Source organism: Temnothorax curvispinosus, unplaced genomic scaffold (assembly GCF_003070985.1).
Source record: "Temnothorax curvispinosus isolate PA1 unplaced genomic scaffold, ASM307098v1 QBEX01007563.1, whole genome shotgun sequence".
NCBI classification, from domain to species: domain Eukaryota; kingdom Metazoa; phylum Arthropoda; class Insecta; order Hymenoptera; family Formicidae; genus Temnothorax; species Temnothorax curvispinosus.
Window position 1 is genome coordinate 181098 of NW_020217343.1, and position 19441 is coordinate 200538.

Consider the following 19441-nt stretch of genomic DNA (forward strand, 5'->3'; position numbering starts at 1 on the left):
CCTGCTTATAAGAATTGGTTTTAAAGGCTTTTCCTCTGGGAGAATTTTATATTCAAACTCGATTATCGTAAGCTCGATTTTCCGAGTAGAAATAAAATTTTAAATGTCTTGAGCTCTAAAAATCGAGAAGAGACAAATACGAAACTCATAGAACAGATCTAAGGTTAAAAAAAAAAAAAGAATTATTCCAAACTGGAATTATGTTAGGGAAATAAATTCAGCATGACGAATATATTTATCACGTTCGCTCGCGATATGTTATTTCATGCAATTTCCCTAGATTTAAATATTGAAGCGACAAACTTGTTCATTATATTTACTATGTACTATGTCACATTGTCGCATCCATATTTTCTGATTTCGCTGACGGAATGTCATTTGTATCGCGATGATAAAACGGCGTGTATCCTGTGCACGGAGTTGCAGGCGTCGGCAGTACACAGCGGTGCAGGTGTACTGTAAAGCCCCAATTTCTTTTTGTGGGACGTTGCGAGAGATGAGTCCGTCATACGCAATATCCCGTTGCGAAGGAATCGACGGCGAAGGACGAGGGAAATGTAAGCTTGCAGGGCTTTCTCGATAGAAGACGGAAGGCGAAGGCGTGAGGCGCGGGGAGAGGAAAATACGCGCGCACGTACACACTCGGCTTCGCCGCCCTGCCGATCAATAGCTACAGGTGGCAGCCATTTCCTAGCCAACGTTAGCACTTGGCCTCTCTCTCTCTCTCTCTCTCTCTTTCTCTCTCAATCCCTCCCTCTCCTTTTCTCTCTTTCTCTTTCTCTCTTTCTGTGTCTATCTTTCAACATTATCCTTGCGAAATCACCCACGTTATTACTAACAACAGTGGACAGTGCGAATAAACTTGGCCGAATACGAAGCAAACAACTAATTGTAAGAGTGTGAAAACATTGTCGTCCCTACAATTTAGGTGAGAAGAACATGCAGGGTTGTGTTTAAAATAAGCATGTTCTCGGAGACTACATTGTAATGAACTATCATCATATAGAGAAGTGCGAATTAATTGGCGTGGATTATGGAACAAACTCTCCCTTACAGGATCTAAAATAATTATTTTGCAACGTTAATTGTTGCATTATGGAATAATCTTTCTATCTCTCTTCTATTTTCTGCGCTTAATCTTAAGCTATCCCAGCTCTTTGTAAATTTTTAATAGCGTGAGCAAAAAAATTATTTTTGCAAGCAAGAAATAGCAAATAATTTTGGTATTATTAACTTTTTGCTTTGACTTATGTATGTTTTTTTTTACGATGGCTGGATAGCTTAAGATTAAGCTTCGTAATTTTTTAATAGCTGGAGCAAAAAAACTTTTCAAAGCAAAAAATAACAAATGATTAGCACATTAATTCCATATAAAATTTTTTGTGTTCTAATAATTTGGCTTAGATAGCTTAATATACCTGCGAAGGTACTGAAGCGTATACTAATTCGAGATTCTCGACTCGATTGACTTCCAAGCTCGTATCTCGCAGCGCGATCACAAAACGCACGTGATCCAGCTGCAGCAGCTTATCCACCTCCGTATGTACACGCGCGTCGCTTCTCCGCATTATTTCTCGCGCGTCACTGGAAATAGCGCTAAATCGCGGAAACGCGGGCCCTTCGAGATCGAGTTTATCTCGGGGCTTGATTGCGACGCGGAACGAGCTTTGATTGGGCCGCCGGGCCGCCGGCAGTCAGTCGGGCAGCTTTTAATCAAGTCGATCGATCACGCGACGCGCACAAAAGCTCAGCTCCTTCCGTTTCCTGTAAAAGACGAGAAGCAAGTCACCTCGGGTAACGGCAAACGGGATTAATAAAGGAGCTAATGAACAATGCTGCTGCGTGCCCGGATAAGGAGCGGAGCTTACAAACTCTATCGAGTTTCGGATGCACGTGCGCCGTTTTAGTGATCGGAAGATTGACGAGGGAAAATTGAACAAATCTGCTTAACAGCGATTTCATCATGGATTATGATTCGCTATTAATTGAGCAGTAAATCATTGCTATATCGAGAAGATTGCATGTACTACAATTTAGTTTTTGAAAGAAAAACGTGCTACGATTTTCAGAGTAAAGATTTTTTATCGTTTAAAATTTTATTGTAAAAAAATCGAATAAAATTTCCAGCCAATGTCGTTTGCGTTTTTGTGAAATGAATTAATTTTCACAGCCGCAGTTGATATCCGGAATCGCCTTTTCCTTCAGGAAATAAAGGAACGGTTCGAAGTACCGATATCGCAAGCCGCGATATCGATTAAAACGCATAGGTATATTGCGATCCATTTCCGTCGGCTTAATTAGAACGGCCACGAGGCCGCCGGAATAAGTCCGTTCCGCCTGTACATGTATATGTAAATCGGCTGAATTTCCAGGAATATATGCAGCGGAATGCATAGGGCTGATTTTATACCGCAATCCTCGACCCGAATATTGGTGTTCCGGTCCGATAATAATTAAGGGCTTGTTGGTGCGATCCGATGGACGATATCATGAATTAAACGTTATCGTTCATCACTTCATTCACTTACTGATAATCTCCGTACATCGCGGCTTATCCGTTTTTCGGATTTATATTGTAATAATTTAATTAGAAACCTTATGGTGCGCTTATTCTGTTCAATGAAGCTTATAATTAACTGATACAAACGTGGAACAAATCTTCTCTGATCATTTCTTCTCCAATTTTCAAATGCAGTATTTTACGCATAATTTCCATATATATATATATATTAAAGCCATATACATATATTAAAAGCGTATAGCAAAATTAGCAATTAATATTTCTAATTAAATCTTGAAATAAGAAAAAAATGTAAGCAATTTACAAATGTTTAATACAAGAAAGATTTTTATCAAAAATTCTTCAGAAGCAAGAAATATAAGTTTAATATGTATATTTCCTTCAATTTGCTTTCTGTATATAAGAGATTATTTATTCTCTTTAAAGAAGTGGAAAAGGATGTAATTATTTTTTAAATTCCTAAATTCTTTCCTAAAGATGTCAATAGCTCGATATCCTGAACAGGGATAACCCGAAAATAATACTACATGCTTTTGTGTATCATGGTCACATTATTGGCTGGCTTCCAATCGAGGTTGCTTAATGCATTTTGGCAACATATCAATATCGATATCGTCAACTCACCGAAGTCTTTTCTCCGACCAAAGATTATACGGTTCCTAACATTGTTTAAGAACTCGAAGAGATCATCGTTACATCAAACAAGTTCCTAAATTCTCACTTCACTTATTTGCGGAGTGGAATACTTGAAGCGGGGTAAAATACGATTTAAGATGTTTATTTACCGGGGGATAAATTTCCGCATTCGGGTCACGTACAACTATCTAGCTCTTGTTTTCCGAAGTCGCGATATGTTTATACAAAGTCAAAGAGAGGGAAATGCAGCGATAAACAGGGAAATATATCACAAACTTGGAATAAATCATTGTAACTTCAGTGGTGAATAAATCTTTTATTTTCCTCAACAACCTTTCTTTTTCCGTAAAATCTGAGTGTTAGTACGATCCATTTTTGAACGCGTTTGACAGTTTACGTGAAAATTTTTATTTCTCAAAATTTTTTTTACTTTGTTTGCGAAAGACAATTTTTTTTTCGATCGCTTAGTTCTTAATCCTTCTCTCGATGTGTATAGGAAATGCTTCAGTGCTGCAGCTATTTAAAGTCATCATTAATAATTATCCGTCCTTAGGCATGACACTTTAATACCTGACAGCTTCATTAGCGAACTCTGTTATGGATGACCCTGTCGTAAAAGTTTAGCATCCTTCTCGTTATCCCTTTAATGGACTATACGCTCGTTGCCTTTACGATCTGTTCGACGTTGCTGGCAAACAATAACGAATTGCCGTCACAACGTACGTCGCGCGAGCTGTGCCGTCACAAAATTGGTTTCAACGCGATTTGTTTTCCCTCGTGGCAAATGTAATATTGTTTGTCTTCTAAATATTATAAATCAATTAATATAACGCGCGATTAAAACCTCGTTAAATATCGTCGAAGAAATAATAAATTGCGGATTATAATTAAGATTATGGTATACTTCTCGTGTAATTGCGTTTGAACTTATAGAATATTTTTAAAATATACATATCTTTCTAAAAAAAAAAATTATACCGCTAGAGAGAACTTTATGGGGCCGGAGAATGGTATATCTCTATATCTCGGTTTCAATTTATCAGTGAAATCAATAACGTTCAACCGCTAGCTAATTTCGTTGGGCGCGATTTAATTATCAAATCTTAATAGGCGGTTTGCCATTAAATCGCGAAATCGGACATCAATAATCCTCTACAGTATAAAAGTATTAATAGTAGTCTATTAAAAGTATTAATAGTAAATTAGACTTGTCAGAACTTATCGATGAGTTTTGTGAGAATTACTAGGATAATGCATATCAATAATATAAAAACTATTAATTTTAGAAAACTAATAATTTTGTATTATTATTATTTTTATTTTACTTATTAATTAAAAAAAATTATTGAAGTAAATACTTGGATTTGGAGGAAATTGTTTGAACATCATAACAATTTTGCTATTATAGCAAGTTTTTGAGCATGAGTTACTATTTTACTTAATAGAGATCAATTTTTTTTAATAATAATTTATTTAACATGTTTGCTCATGCATCAAAAGATTAAACACAGAAGTACTCATTTCTGCAAAATCAAAGCCTGATATTGTCAGATTGAAAATAAAACTAATAAATTCTTGTTAGACTCTTATCAGACATAACAAGAGTCTAACAAGAGTTACATTTTGCTGCTGATTGGCACGTAGGATATTTCACTGTGCATCCATTTGTTATAGCCGACGTAAACAAAGACTGATGAGTCTCCATCAATCAATGACATTTGTTGTGCGTATGAAGCAAAATCACAACAAATTTGTTCAATTAATTTTGTAATAAAAGCACAATGCATTTGTCGTGTTAATTAATTAATTTAATTTAAACTTTTAGTTTTAACATAATCCAATTAATCGCAACGCTGCAGTTAACATCGTGGAAGCATTTTAATGCTCTTTGCTCTCGACACTGCTTTTCGTGTTTTTCATTTACGTTTAGTGAAACTTATTACCCCATCGAATTAATTTAATTTCTTCATGCAGTAATCATATGTAACTGTGCCTTTACTCAGACATGTAATTTTTACCGGTCGCAGGAAGAAACTTTCGAACTAATCTCCAGAAAAAGGAGGGGAAAAGGTAATTCCCGCAAAGTGGTGGCGTATAACGAGATCTCGCGGGAGTGGAAGTCAGACGCAGTCAGACGTTTTTCTTGGAAAGTCGCTTGGAGAAATTTGCGCCGTTTACAGAACCGCGAAAATTATTCGGCCAAGACTCGGAACGTCGCACTTTTTTTACATTTTCTTGTGAGTAAAGCCTGAAAATCCCTGATGCACTTATATTCGCGTATAAAATCTCTCCGCGACCGTTTCCTCGCTCCGGTACGTTTTGCACCCTCTTCGAGCACCGCGCGTCGTCGTGGAAACGCGCTTATTCTATTTAGGAAAAAATAAATCAAGAATTACTTGCCCGGGGTCCAATCATTATTGCACCTCTGTGGCACATCATGGCGGCGGGGCGTCTAGCGTCGCGGCCGTTTTGCCTGTTGAATAAAAAATGAGAGGGAACGGAGCACGAGGTGGAACGGCGCGCGTTGTTGTGGAAGGCGGGCGTGCCCGTGAGAAATTGGATTAATTCTGTATATACAAGCGAGGCAGTGCGCGCCTCCACCATCGTCGTCCAACGGCATCCGCAAAGCACAATACTCTAGCTAATGACATCATCAGAACTTACGCACTACGAATTAAAAGAGCTATACATTAAAGTTTTCCATACATTAAAATCAGGCGCAAATGTAAAATACGTCACGGTACATATTTGCATATTAAATGATATTTTCTTCGCATTTATTATTACGTATTTCACGGATAGACAAGGTTGATTTATATCTTGATTTTCAGACCGATGAATATATTCTCGATACAAATAATCTAAATAAATATAAATCTTTTTAAATTTTTCGTCTAGTATACCTGATATGAAAGCATAAAAAATATGTATTAAAATTAAAATATTAATCGGAGGGAATGATTTCAATCTCGTACTGTTTTATGTAAAAATACAAGGCTTTAATTTTTATATATATCGTTATTAATTACAGCAATGTTTCCTTATATGTTCTATCAAAGACGCTATCGAGGATTAAATCTGTCACTATATGGATGACGCTTCGATTCTGTGAGACAACAGACGGATATCGGCGACATAGTACGCTTGGCAGCTCGTGCTGCCAGATCGCCACGTAACAAACCGATGCGCACACACGCGCGACATGCTTACAGGGATGAAATCTGATATGGGATAATAGGTTTGAATCCGCTCGCGCACACAGGCAGAGACGCGCGCACGTACGTACAGATCGATGCGTGGCATATGGGGGGAGGGGGGGGGAGGCGGCGGCACTCGTTCGCGGAATTATAATATTATACCTATGTCACGGTGTAATGTTGTAAATGCGCAGCGAGGCGCGAGACGTATCCGGCGCATTTTCTCCTGTACATCAAGGGGTTTTTTTGCGTGCGACAGAAATTTCCGCTCGACCAAGGTAGAAGCTTCGACTCGAGAGAGATATTAGTTTTGTGATTTTTATCGAGCGCACATTACGCTACCGTAAGATAGAATAAGTAGAATATCGGATTAGAATTTCTGTGTACATGCTGCATCATGAATCGTATTGACATAGTAACGTTACGGTATTGCGTGATGCATTATTTTTGTATGCGATACAAATTTATTTTAGTTCCAAACAAAGACCGAGAATTTCAAACGTAAATATTAATTTTAATCTCAAAAAGGTCGCGTTTATTTGTAATTTCCATTACTGTTACTACTGTTGCATTTACGGAACATACACATAGCATAATATTTTCTTTGATCACTTTATACAATCGCAATCAAACAGTTATCAAAATTATATTTAAAAGAGATATCTGATTCGAACTAATCTATATTTGTGGTATCGAAGAGACGACATTTATTTAATTCAATGAACGAATCATTTTTTGTAACGAAAGTGAGTGTTCTATTCGTTCTTTGTCAAGAACGAAAATTTTACTTTTCAACGAGGAGAAAATCGGATAACAAATCGTTGACGGACGTGGCTAGATTGATTAGATTCATTTGTTATAGTCACGCTTTCTCCCGGACAAGCGAGTTTTAGGCTATTCGGGAATTTATCTTCTCCTGTGCTCCAAGTTCGGTTGACAAGAGACCAAAGTCGGTGACGCTAAAGATCACTCCGCGGAACTCTATTTCGAGTTGACACGGTCGGAGGATCGATCGCCACTAACTTGATGTACTATTTACGAAATTTTCGAATGGTGAGCACGTACGGCGGAAAATAAGGTCACGTGAAAAATAACGTGAATTGTTACGGAGTGACAATGAATATATTGCGCAGAAAAATCTGCTTCTTCGCAAATAGCTCGATAATATAGATCACAGGCCAGTGTCATTCCAGCTTTAAAACAATTAATTATCGGATTCATCAAAATAGAATATTAAAAATACAAACATTGTTACTTGACAGTAGGTATTTTAAAGAACTTAATATTTTGAAAATAAATCTTTTATGCATATTTTATATAATGTATTTTATAAATGATATATTTTATACGCAAATTATGTATGATAACAAATAAATTATTAATATTCGGTATTTAAGTATTAATTGCATAATATTTTATTTTTATTACTCTTTACTTAACAAACACGTAACACTCTTTTATATTAAATTTTACATTAAATAAAAATAGAAATTACAAATTTCGTGATAATAAATTGAAAACCGTATTCATTTATGTTTGTAATTTATATTTATTATTATTTCTCTATATATAGAGAGATCTCTCTTAACACGTTTTGTGTCGGACTAATTTTACGTAATTTCCTCTATACGCTGCGTGTGGGTCGCCGGTGATCCACGCAGTATGTTCATTATAATTGTTAAATAAATTGTTTTATACTGATTATAAAACTAAAAAAGTTATTATAAAGAAAAAGGCCTAATGGTGCAAAATGCAGTGAAAAACAAAGCAAGTATTTTTATTAAATATTTATTTAATATTAACATTTAATATGAAAATACTTATTAATAATCAAAAACAGATAATAATCAAAATATCAAACAATCTGGATGGAAAGTCCAGTGTGGGACATCGATAACTCACACGGCACGAACCGTGTTAAATAGTAATCGAAGTGCATACGCACTTGATTGATTCTTATCAGCGCAATTATATAGCAAATACTTGCTCGTCATTTATATCTATAGAAGTCATGGGATATGACATTGGAAGGATTTACGCCCTGCAGAGTTTAGTTTCCTCTGAAAAGTCGTGGGCGAACACAGGCAGGGATATTCCTGGAATAAAGCCCCGGAAGCTCTAGCGTGCACTTAAATTCAACGAAGGGTAGACATAGAAGCGCTGACAAGTGGAAGAGCGTCCTATCTGATCGACCGCAACAAGTAGAAGCGGCTAGCGCGTGATCAGCCGACAAGTAGTAACAGCTAAAACTATCACCCACGGAGATCTGCTCATTCGGGGTCAGGACCAACAAAAGACCATCAGCAACAAAGTTATCGTAGCGTCGTTATTGATACAAATACTAAATTAAATTAAGATCTTAAATTGTTTAAAGAATAAAATTAAAATCACGTTACTATTTTCTTGATTGCTTGCGAAGCATGAAATTTACTGTTAGTTGAGCCTCTGATAATGATATATTCATGGATGTTAATTGTAATATACGGCACAATGCTATTGTGCCGTATATATTGATAATTAAATTTGCGATTAATTTACTCCCGACTTATATGTAATTTTCAAGTTTAAGTTTATTCCATCTATAATAAATATACGTAAATTGCGAAATATTGCTATATGTTTACCGTATCCAAATTATCATGAGAATTATCATTGAGAATATACAATTTGTCATATTTATCTAACGATAATGGAACATATTACGCGTATTCGCCCTAATACGTATTACTAGCGTTTCAACAGCAACACCATCGTGTGTACGAGAAACCGGCAGAGCGAAACTCGCAAATCCTATGTGTGGGAGCAAAATGCATATACAATAACGTAGAACGATGGCGGTCTCCGGCTAAGCGCGGTATTAAAGTATACAGTGAGCTCAACAAGTAGCCACTGGGACAAACATCGTTTTATGGGGAGGGTGAAACTAGGGGTTGCTTTGTAACCACGATCGTTATAATCCCCTACGTACAAATGAGGCCTGGATACGCGTATTATCGATCTTTCCAACGCCAACGTAGCAATTTATCAAGACGTATAAGAAAGAATAGAAAAAAAAAAATAATAATCGCAAAAGATAGGCAAAGTTGTCTGTTGTTTGTTTTTTACACTAAGAAAAAAATTTGTTAATCTCAAAAAATATTTAGTCCGATACGTTCAACGAAGAAATTAAATAAATTGTTAAAATAGCTAATGTTTAGTTAATTAACTAAAATGTTTAGTTGAACGTATATATCGGACTAATATTTTTTCGGATTAATCATTTTTTTTCTCACTCAGTGTAGGAAAAACCGAGTATAATATGAAAACAAATGGAAATCGGTCGAAAATTCTTTTTCTTTTATTTCTTCCGTGAGAGAAGTATAACCGTTAAAACTAAATACGTAATTAATGATAAATTTGTAATTATAACTTAATTATTGAAGCATTAAACGCTACAGAAGCTTATATTAGGATATTAATTAATTTGTGAAACTAAGGCTTACGCATATATAACTTCAACATAATTATCTATAAGACTTTAACATTGAAGCTTTATTTGTGACACCTACGAACTACATTAATATTTCTGTTGTTATGTTATAAAATCCGTTGGAAAAAATATATACCAAAATTTTCTATTTTTCATGTCCTTATATTTTCCATCATTTTCTTTTTCTATTAACGAGCCTCGCGTATGTTTTCAATTCATTGCAATTTAATGAAAAATAGTTTTCAGTTGTTTTATCGTATTTGTCCAATACACGTTTCTATAGTGAATACGAATGTCTGTGTATTTGTTCGCACAATCGACTAGAGGTCCAATTGAACGCGGTCGTTTCTCGATTTCCTCTCGAGTTAACGTTTCCGGTTGGACTGTGGGCTTATTCGATATTCGAAAACGTAATGGGAGAGCCAAAAGCGCAATTGGCGAATTCTATCGTGATTTATTGCTATGGATAAATGTCCTTCTTACAATTAAACGAATTTTTGTCTGGCAAGCGGATCGAATCGCACATGTAAGAAACAAAATATATTTCTTGCATTATTCTGTATGCTATCGTTGAACGGGAATATGGAGGAGTTTCGTGTAACAAAGCAAGTATCTAGAGAGCTTTGGGTCTGCAAGTAATTTCAATAAAAAAAGTAACATGACACGCGCTTTACACGACAGACGTAAACAAATGTGCAGTACAGTATTAAAACAGTTATTACAACCCGGTAAAACTGAATTAGTAATAATTAAATTTGTTACACCATTTAGTTTGAATATTTCTCATAAATCAAGAAGGACGAATTTTAAAACAAATTGCAACATCGCTTTGAGCGACGGATTTAATTAACAACCTTATTGCTATACGTTGGCGCTTATGCCAACGTGATCGCTCAAAGGGTTAAAAGTGTGGCAAAATTATTGTCCGCGTTGTTACAGAAACCGGATACGCGCGTTTTCGAGTAACGACGACGATATATAATTTAAACATGTATGTTCCGCGCGGAATTTCGTGCATATAAAAGAAACGTAAACCGCCAGAATGTCGCGTATTCGGAAGCAGCACCGTGGCCGCATTGAGTCGCAACCTAACACATCTAGTTTTATGACTTCCTTTCGATTTGCCAATTTTGACTTTACCGTGGACGATATCATTTCAGCTGCACGTATAATATTTTAGGCGGCGAAAAATGGGTCGTTCGAAAATTATGCGTTGGTAAAATTATCGATCCAATGCATATTTGACGAACTTAATAAATATAAGCGGTATAAAACGGCAGTAATTGGAATACATATCGCAAAGAATTGTTCGAGAAAGAAACCGGCGTATAGTAAAATAAAAAAATTTTAAAATTTCTAAACTTAGAACGCATATACTCTTCATCTCATATTTAACGCGAGATACTGCCGTCTCTGTATCATTTTATTTCCCTCATGCGAAGATCGTATATTATTTCAGGTTGAATATCCAGACCGCCGTATTTTATGTTAAATGTAGGATGCATGAATATTCGCTTCAATATTCCAGGCATTATATCGCATAAATTTTTTAAATAGGAATAACTTCTTTGTTATTCTATTGTATCTAAAACAAGCATTTAAAACGAACGCGGCTGCAGCCTTGTCCTCGTGTCCTTGTCCCAATCATGGTGGACTCGTTCTTGTATTCCGAGCATATGTAGATAAGCACGACCGATCTCCTCGTCAGGTTAATTTTGTCTCCGCTTCGTACGTCATCGGAGATTACCTCGAATCGGATTATTTGTTACACGTCGCGAGGGTTGTTTGTTTGTGTTCTAAGATTATCATCCATCGTGGATATCACATATATTGCGATGCCGCAACCTCATACGATGCCGCTTTTGCGTTTCATTCATAATATCTGAATATTTTCCTAGAATTTCTCTTGTTATTGATATCCGATAATAATATCGTCTCAATACCGATAGCTCGTTGTTGATTGATAGCAAGAACATGGAAGAATATTTACGAAGGATCATTTAGTATCATATAATTATCATGACACACAATAGAAATTAAAAGATTAGATTTATATTTTATTTCAAAATAAAGTAGGAAATATTGAATAGAAAAAATGTAAAATGCATGTCATGTGAGTAGAAACGAAATGATACGACAGTTAATAATGACGTAAGATTATGTAAGACAATAAACCGCCTCCATATTCGCCGCGCGAACACGAGAGATACGCCAGTCATTAGCATCCCCATATGAACAAGCCGCCTACGTCTTCGTTAATTAACGTAGCTCGCAGAATTTAATCCTCTAATGATCTACAAAATGGCAACGTGTTATTCGATATGATCTTTGTTGTTCCTCCGCAGGTTCTCGCGACGCCCGCGCCGGTCGGAGATTTTCGAGTAGCTCCGAACTTTGCACTTCGCTAACCCCGTCGATCGTGTGTCGACCCACGCGAATATTAACTTCGGCAATTAATATGGGCGAATACCATGCCGCTTCTTGTCCCTCAGTTTCTCGTCATCCGAGCGACAGAGCGCCCACGTTCAAGGGATATTATTCCGTGAGCGCGCCACGACGGGCTATCATTATAAGATAAATTAATATACGCCGGGGTATTACGCAGCGCGAGAGGCGCTTGAAATTCCATTCCGCTCATTGTTCCACCCAGCCCATTCGACGATGTCTCCTCGTTTTTCTCTCGGACATCCTCTTTTGCGCGATTCCTTCCGCGTCGCTCTCATCTCTTTGATACCTCTTCGTCCTCTCCTTTCGTTTCTGAAAATTAGTATAATCGTGTCATCGCCACGTCTGATTGCGTTCTCACTCTGCCTCTAGAAGAGCTTCGCCCGTATCTTGAGCGAATATAAAATTTTCTCTTTATTATGCCCTCTCTCTTTCTCTCTCTCGCTTTCTCTTCTTGGAAAAAAAATTGTTTCTATTCTTTTGTGCTCTCGCTAAAAATACCTTCAAGTAACGACTGCTATTAATGAATATTTATCTCAATTTATTATTCATTTTAACGCTATTACGTACATGCCCAAGAGAAACTGCGCGACAAGCAATATCACGCGTAAATCCTGACCGCATGAGAGAGACCCGGCCGGTAATAACAAATTTTGGCCACAATGATGTTAGAACGACGGTGAAGCGGCAGCGTTGCGTTAATCCCGCCGAACGGAACCGGTTAACGAAGCCATTTACATCGCAATTATTATGATTTACGTAACCATGAAACTTGGTTGCAACCGAAATTTGTCTCGTAGTAGCGCGGCAGGTTAATTGCCTGATGCGCGAAATGCAACGTGAAAGAGAGTGCGGCTTCCAAAACGCACATGGGCGAGACAAGTTGGCTGCTTCCTGCCGCTTGGAATCAGTTCGCGCTGCGCCGGAACTGCCTCGAAACCAAAAGTTTCCCAAACTACCGCAATTGTAGGAGGAGTTAATTAACGCTTGCGAAAGACGGAATTTTCGGAACAATTTTTCGAATGCAATTTCGTGATGTTCGCAATTGATATTGATAAGCTGCAGTTTATTACCACTCAGAAAATGTTCGTTTGCAGTACGATGTCAAATATATTTCTTGTGAAAAAAATATACATATAGTTAGTTAAATTGCTTATTTATTTTGTTGAAAACTTTTAATTGAGGAAACTAATAATCTCAAAGTACTTGCTGCAGAAGTAATACCGTTGTTTTTATAAATTAATGTAAAAGAGAAAAGTTTCTCCTCTTATGTACGCAAAAACGTATATTAATTTAAATTTATTATTTGATACTGTTAAGTATTCATAATAATCGTTTAAGATAATATGATTACAATTAACTATGGATAAAAATACAAGAACAGAACGGGTCGATTATATAAATACTTTATTATTGTTTTTTTTTAATTTTTAATTTAATAAAGCTTTTTAACACATCTAGACTTTAATTTACTCTTCTTTTTTTTAGATGAGATTATTTTTTGCTTCTATTCTTTTCTTCAAAAGTATTCATTGCACTATCAATCACAAAGAACTGAATATGAGTACGTATGATGCCTAGAGTATGTGAATGTCAACAATGATGAGCTTCGGTCCATGTAGGTTCGCTAAGCTAAAATGACTGTAACAGATCAATCATCCCTGCGGAAACCTCGTTATTATAAAAAAAATTTTGGTTACAATCACCTAAAAGCAGTGCAAAATAACATGCACATCCACACACACACACACGCATACGTGTGGTCTGTACAAATTTATTATTAATTTAGATGCAACATCGTTACGGAGTTTGAATTCGTAATTACAGTACCATCGTGGTCAACTATGCCTGTGGGAATCAAGGGCCTCTAGTTGCTGCGTGGATGATTTCCTTGATTGAAATTACAGCTAATGAGGACAAGTCCAGCGCGTTGGTATACGTTGATTAAGTTCAACAAACTTTATAGTCTTGTCATATCTTTTTGCGATCCTCAGTAGGGAATTATACTTTTAATAATTCAAATTCGTAATTCCAACCACGTTATTCTGGTAATTGGATTTTACTTTTCTCTGCCATAAATTGCAGTCGCAATTTGTCAAACGAAAATATTTGATTAAACTTTCTTTAGATTTTTATCAAGTATAATATACGAGTTAGCGTTCGTGCTGTCGCTGAATGAAATTAATGTAAACACTAACTTTTGTCTTAAACGTGTGTTGCAATTTACAACATGTTTTATTCATGCGAATAAATTATTAATTTTGGAGACTGATATTTTTTAGTTTGCTTTTAGAATTATGTTTTCGTCGTGCGTGTGTGTATGACAATATGCGTATGTGATATAAACAAACGGAACTTCATAATTCAATTTCATATGAGACACAAATGAGATAAAGCAAGTTCCGTCGGTTTTATCAATGTCTAACAACTATATTAGTGTTTCAAGTTTTACGAAAGACTAAACGCGTCTTCAAGTAAAAATTAATTTGCATCATAATAAGATCGACGTTATGAAAAATAACAATCATCTCTCGTATTATCGCCTTTTTCAGCCAAATAACGTAATTTTGCGAGACGTCGGTGCTTAGAAACTAAGCTATTAACGTAACAATTTTCAGATATCTAAAATATCGGATTGTCGTTGTTAGGAAAAGTAAGATTAATCATCTCACAACATGTATGCGCTCGCTCTCAGGCGCTGACGTCCCGTATGCGACGAAACAAAGCCAGATATTAATTTGCGCGCGCAAATATTTGTTTGCGTCTAAACTTTCTAACGAGGTTACGTTCAGCCAAACATACCTCTCAAAGCAGCCAGCTAAGCTGCGAGAGGACTGTTTGTAAACTACAAAGTGGTATATATGACGCGGGATTTCTGAAAACCTCAATACCGCCTTTAAAGTCGAAATCTATTTACTACGCTTGAAATAAGTCAGAAACATTTTCACGAGTGTAGACCGTTCGCGGTGAGACAAGCTTTGATGATCACTGAATCCATTATCAAGCCTCGTAATTCGAAGCAGAAGTGGATCGAGTCCATCATTTATCACACTCATTTGTAACATTAAAGTCATATATAAGTCATAGGTAAAGCGAACGTTATTAATGACGGACTTGGCCTACTTTTGCTCCTTGAGTTCCGCTCAATCGCACGTAATTAAATACATTGATACTTCATTTTCAGAGTCGCGTGACAACACACCGGAGCCACTTCGTGTCTCTTTGAAGGCGAGTGATAATGATCGCAGAAGATGCTTTCACGGCAGAAGGGCGAGCCGCACGGCTCCATCATACGCTAATTAAGATTCTGCAAATCTAAAGACATCACACGGAACTGTGAGCCAAGGTCGGCGATCGCGAATCAGCAGCAATCACGGGCCTTTATGCCGGTACTCAGCATCAGGAAGTGACAAGAGGCGCAACTGGGATTTAGGAATCCTCTGTTTCCTCCATTGAGAATAGGCGAGATTGAAACAGCCGTCAAGATGGATTTCATGTCCTTAATGAAGAAGGTAAGTGTCGAGAGATTGTAGCAAGTTTATTAAATGCAAAACAATATCAAATTATTTAATGACTATAAAATTCCTTATTATGCTGTTTATCCGAATCTGACATGCTGTTTTTAACACAATTTTAATAAGAGTAGCGTCAAAATTGAGCTTTTAATGTAATATTAATACATAACATTAAAAATAATGCTGCCTGATGCTATCAGAGACAATTCTGCAGTAAAACTTAAACTACAAAACGTTAATTGTCACGAATTGAATCTCGTAGAATAGTTTGATTCGATACACACTGATGATGTTTCGTTCACATACGTCGATCGGAATGCGAACGAAATCACATCTATTTCCGAACGAGTATTTTTAGACGTTTAATGAAATGTAAAACCATGCAGATACGAATTATACGCTAAAATGTTCGTAATTACATCATGGGAGCGAAACCGCGGGAGTTGCTCGGCGATCCGCATGAATCGAATCAAGATAGAAAACCCTGATAATCGATAGATCGTGCCCGGAGTACGTAGCCGGTTATTTAACGACTGGTTTTATCCTCATGGATAGTCCCGACGCATCGAATATTCAACAGTTGGCATCGATCCCCTCGAAATACGGAGCATCCGGACGATCCCAATACCGTCAGATCTGACCTACGCCTAAGATCCGGGATCGCGATTATGTACGGCAAGATCGGTCCTGAGATCAATGTCAACGCAAAGCTTTTATTCATGCAAATCGGCCGTTACGTCACGCAAGTCACATTAGAATTGTAAATTTTTCTTTAACATGACATTTCCATTCCCTTTGTCAATGAAAAACTCTTCATTTAATGTTAATTGTGCTGCGTAATTTAAGTATTCGATAACGAAATACCGCAAGCCCGCATTTTAACATCAACGATGTTACAATATACGTCGTCACAGTGATATATGTGATTGAAATTGAATATTAAAATCTGCTGATATTGGAAATTAATACCGTTATGCTGTCATGATCGCAAAATGTCACGATATTTAACATGACGTGAAAATGATGTGAGATAATTTATAATATATTACCGATTATTTAATTATATATTTTTTAATAATTACTATATATATATGTATATATATATATATATATATATATATATATATATATATATATACACAAGATAGAAGATAGAAAGACAGAAAAGAACAAAATCTTTATTTCCATCTTCGATAAAATCGTTGCGATTACTGAAATTTATCTTTGTACTTTTGATATTTGCTAAAACAAATTGATTCAGTTGGTTAGCTCAGAATAAGAACGCTACGACGGACTCGCTATTAAAAGATAAGAAGTTCACACTCACGACACGTGTACTCATGACACAAGGATTACATCCTTGATCTTCTCGCGTATAAACTTAATCGTGCACAGTCGGCGTTTCTTTACATGTACACCCCGCTTCTCTCTGTGGAAAGTGGAAAATCTCTTTGCCCACGTCCGCGCTTTCCCAAAGGCGGCCTGGCCTGGCCTGACCCGGCAAAATGAGAGCTTTTGCGCGCGGGGTTCCTTCCAGCCGGTGCCACTGAAAATGTTTGTACGACGGTCCTCTCTTTGCTCTCTGTGTTCTTAGCTTCACGATAGCTTTGGAATTTCCGCGCTGTATCATCTCCGCTGTTTCTTCCTGCTTTTACATCTCTATTTACATGCATTAATACTTGAATTTATTTGAATCGTATGACTATAACTTTTCAATTTCAGTTAATGGTGATTGCTTAAATTGTAATATTGACAATAATTGCAATGTATTTTCAATTTTCTATTTCTATTTAAATTTAAATATTTGACACGTAAATTTGTTTTTCTTATTTGTCGTTTCATTTCCATGTCGTCTGTTTACTTCACTCTGTGTCTTCCTCTTTCTCCTCCTTTCTCTCTCTCTCTCTCTCTCTCTCTCTCTGTCTGTCTGGTGTGCGTTGTTTTATTTTTACATGTCTTCTGGAATCACATCAGGCAAAATTTTGTCGTAGAGACACTTTGCTACTATTATTACATTCGCTTTAATGCTCTTTTTTTTAACTCGCCGGCAACATTGTTAAATTATTCTATGCTTTATGGAAAATTCTCAACAAAGTTCTTGCAACATTACTATACAAATGTTCAAGAGATGTGAATGTTTCCAGTACACATACGCTGCTTCTATTTTTTATAATTGAAGAATTTCAATTTAAATATAAGATATACTTTTAAAAGAATTGTAGCAATATAACGCATTTTACCCTTATATACACATATATATAAACTCTCATAAGTTTGATGTCCGATTTATTCTTCTCATATATTTATTTTCCAACTTTTTCAAAAAAATTTTCATTTATTTTTCCTTTGTTTAGATATTGAAAAACATCGTGTTCGAGCTTATCTTGTTTTACGATCGCGTTTCTTCTTCTCTCATTTCATATGCGCGCGCGGATGTTCTAGCTTCCAGTCGGATGTCTATCGCGCGGAAGAGGATACCGGCTGTGTTTATCAAGCGATCGTTTCGAAATTTATCGAACCCATGGCGCTAGCTTATTTATTTGTTCCCCGATGGTTTCAATATTCGGCAATGGCCTCAAAGGTCGATCGTGATATAGCGGGGGGAGGGGGGTTCGCTTTTTATAGTCGCGATATCGGCAAAACTCTCTTGGCGATTCTTCTTGAACTCCGCCGTTATTTTCATCGCCAACACGGGAATCGGGTGCCTGCACCAAAATTATACATCAAACATCAGACAGGTTTCGTATATATTTCGTTGCGCGTGTTAATATTTATTATACGCGTAGTCAGTCTCTGAAGAGATCAATTGTTAATGCGCGACGAGTGAAATATGAAAGCATATGCATGATTTGGTATTCCATCCACGACGGGTAAAACATGAATTCATTTTCGGCGAATCGATAATGAAAATATTATTTTGACATTTTCCGTGCTGTACCTATACATTGTAAATAATATAAATATTGTGACAGAAATATTAAGCTTTATATATGTTGCAGGGCGTAGGCATAAACAAAATTAGGCATTTTATAATAAGCCGGCATAATGTCGTGTGTGTACTTAACTTATAATGCATAGATTTCGCTTAGATATTTGAGAAATATAACAGTTTGTGTCAGTGCTAAGAGAAGTAATTTGCTGATAGGTGTGTATAGACAGTACACATGTAGGCGGGAGAAGGGCTGCGCCCCCGCATAAAAACACTAATCTAACTCCAAGCCTACTTCAACCAAATTTCAATTTCTTTAGGAATAGGCTTGGAGTTAGATTAGTTTTTCTAGGCGGAGGAGGGGCTCCGCCCACGCATATACTTACAAATTTTTTAAATTATGCATGGTATGTACAAAAATCATTTCTAAACTTTAATTTATTTTCTAAAACTCTCGTTATGCCGTAAAAGGCCTAGGCATCTTATAAAATGCCTGATTTTGTATTATGCTTGCAACTTATATACATATTTAGAGGGGCGCCTTTTATTTATAAGAATTATTTATTTATTGGTCGCGGTATGAGAATAAAAAAACTAGCGCGATTAAAAATAAAAAGATATCGAATTGAGACTTCCGTCTTAAAATAGAATGTCCCGTAATTCTATTTAGAATATCGCTCTTCGTATGCGACTTTATTTTATCATTCTTTTGTACTCTTCTTTTCAATT

The 19441-nt window shown here is 36.4% G+C and overlaps 1 protein-coding gene across 1 annotated transcript in view; it reads left to right on the forward strand.

Moving 5' to 3' along the window:
• The window catches only part of LOC112457173 (regulating synaptic membrane exocytosis protein 2-like), a 166659-nt gene that overhangs the window by 21537 nt on the left and 125681 nt on the right, over positions 1-19441 (forward strand). The window contains exon 2 of the mRNA XM_025020091.1: positions 15453-15780. Within this exon, the coding sequence (XP_024875859.1) occupies positions 15754-15780 (27 nt within the window). The 5' untranslated portion in view covers positions 15453-15753. The remainder of the gene's footprint in view (positions 1-15452; positions 15781-19441) is intronic.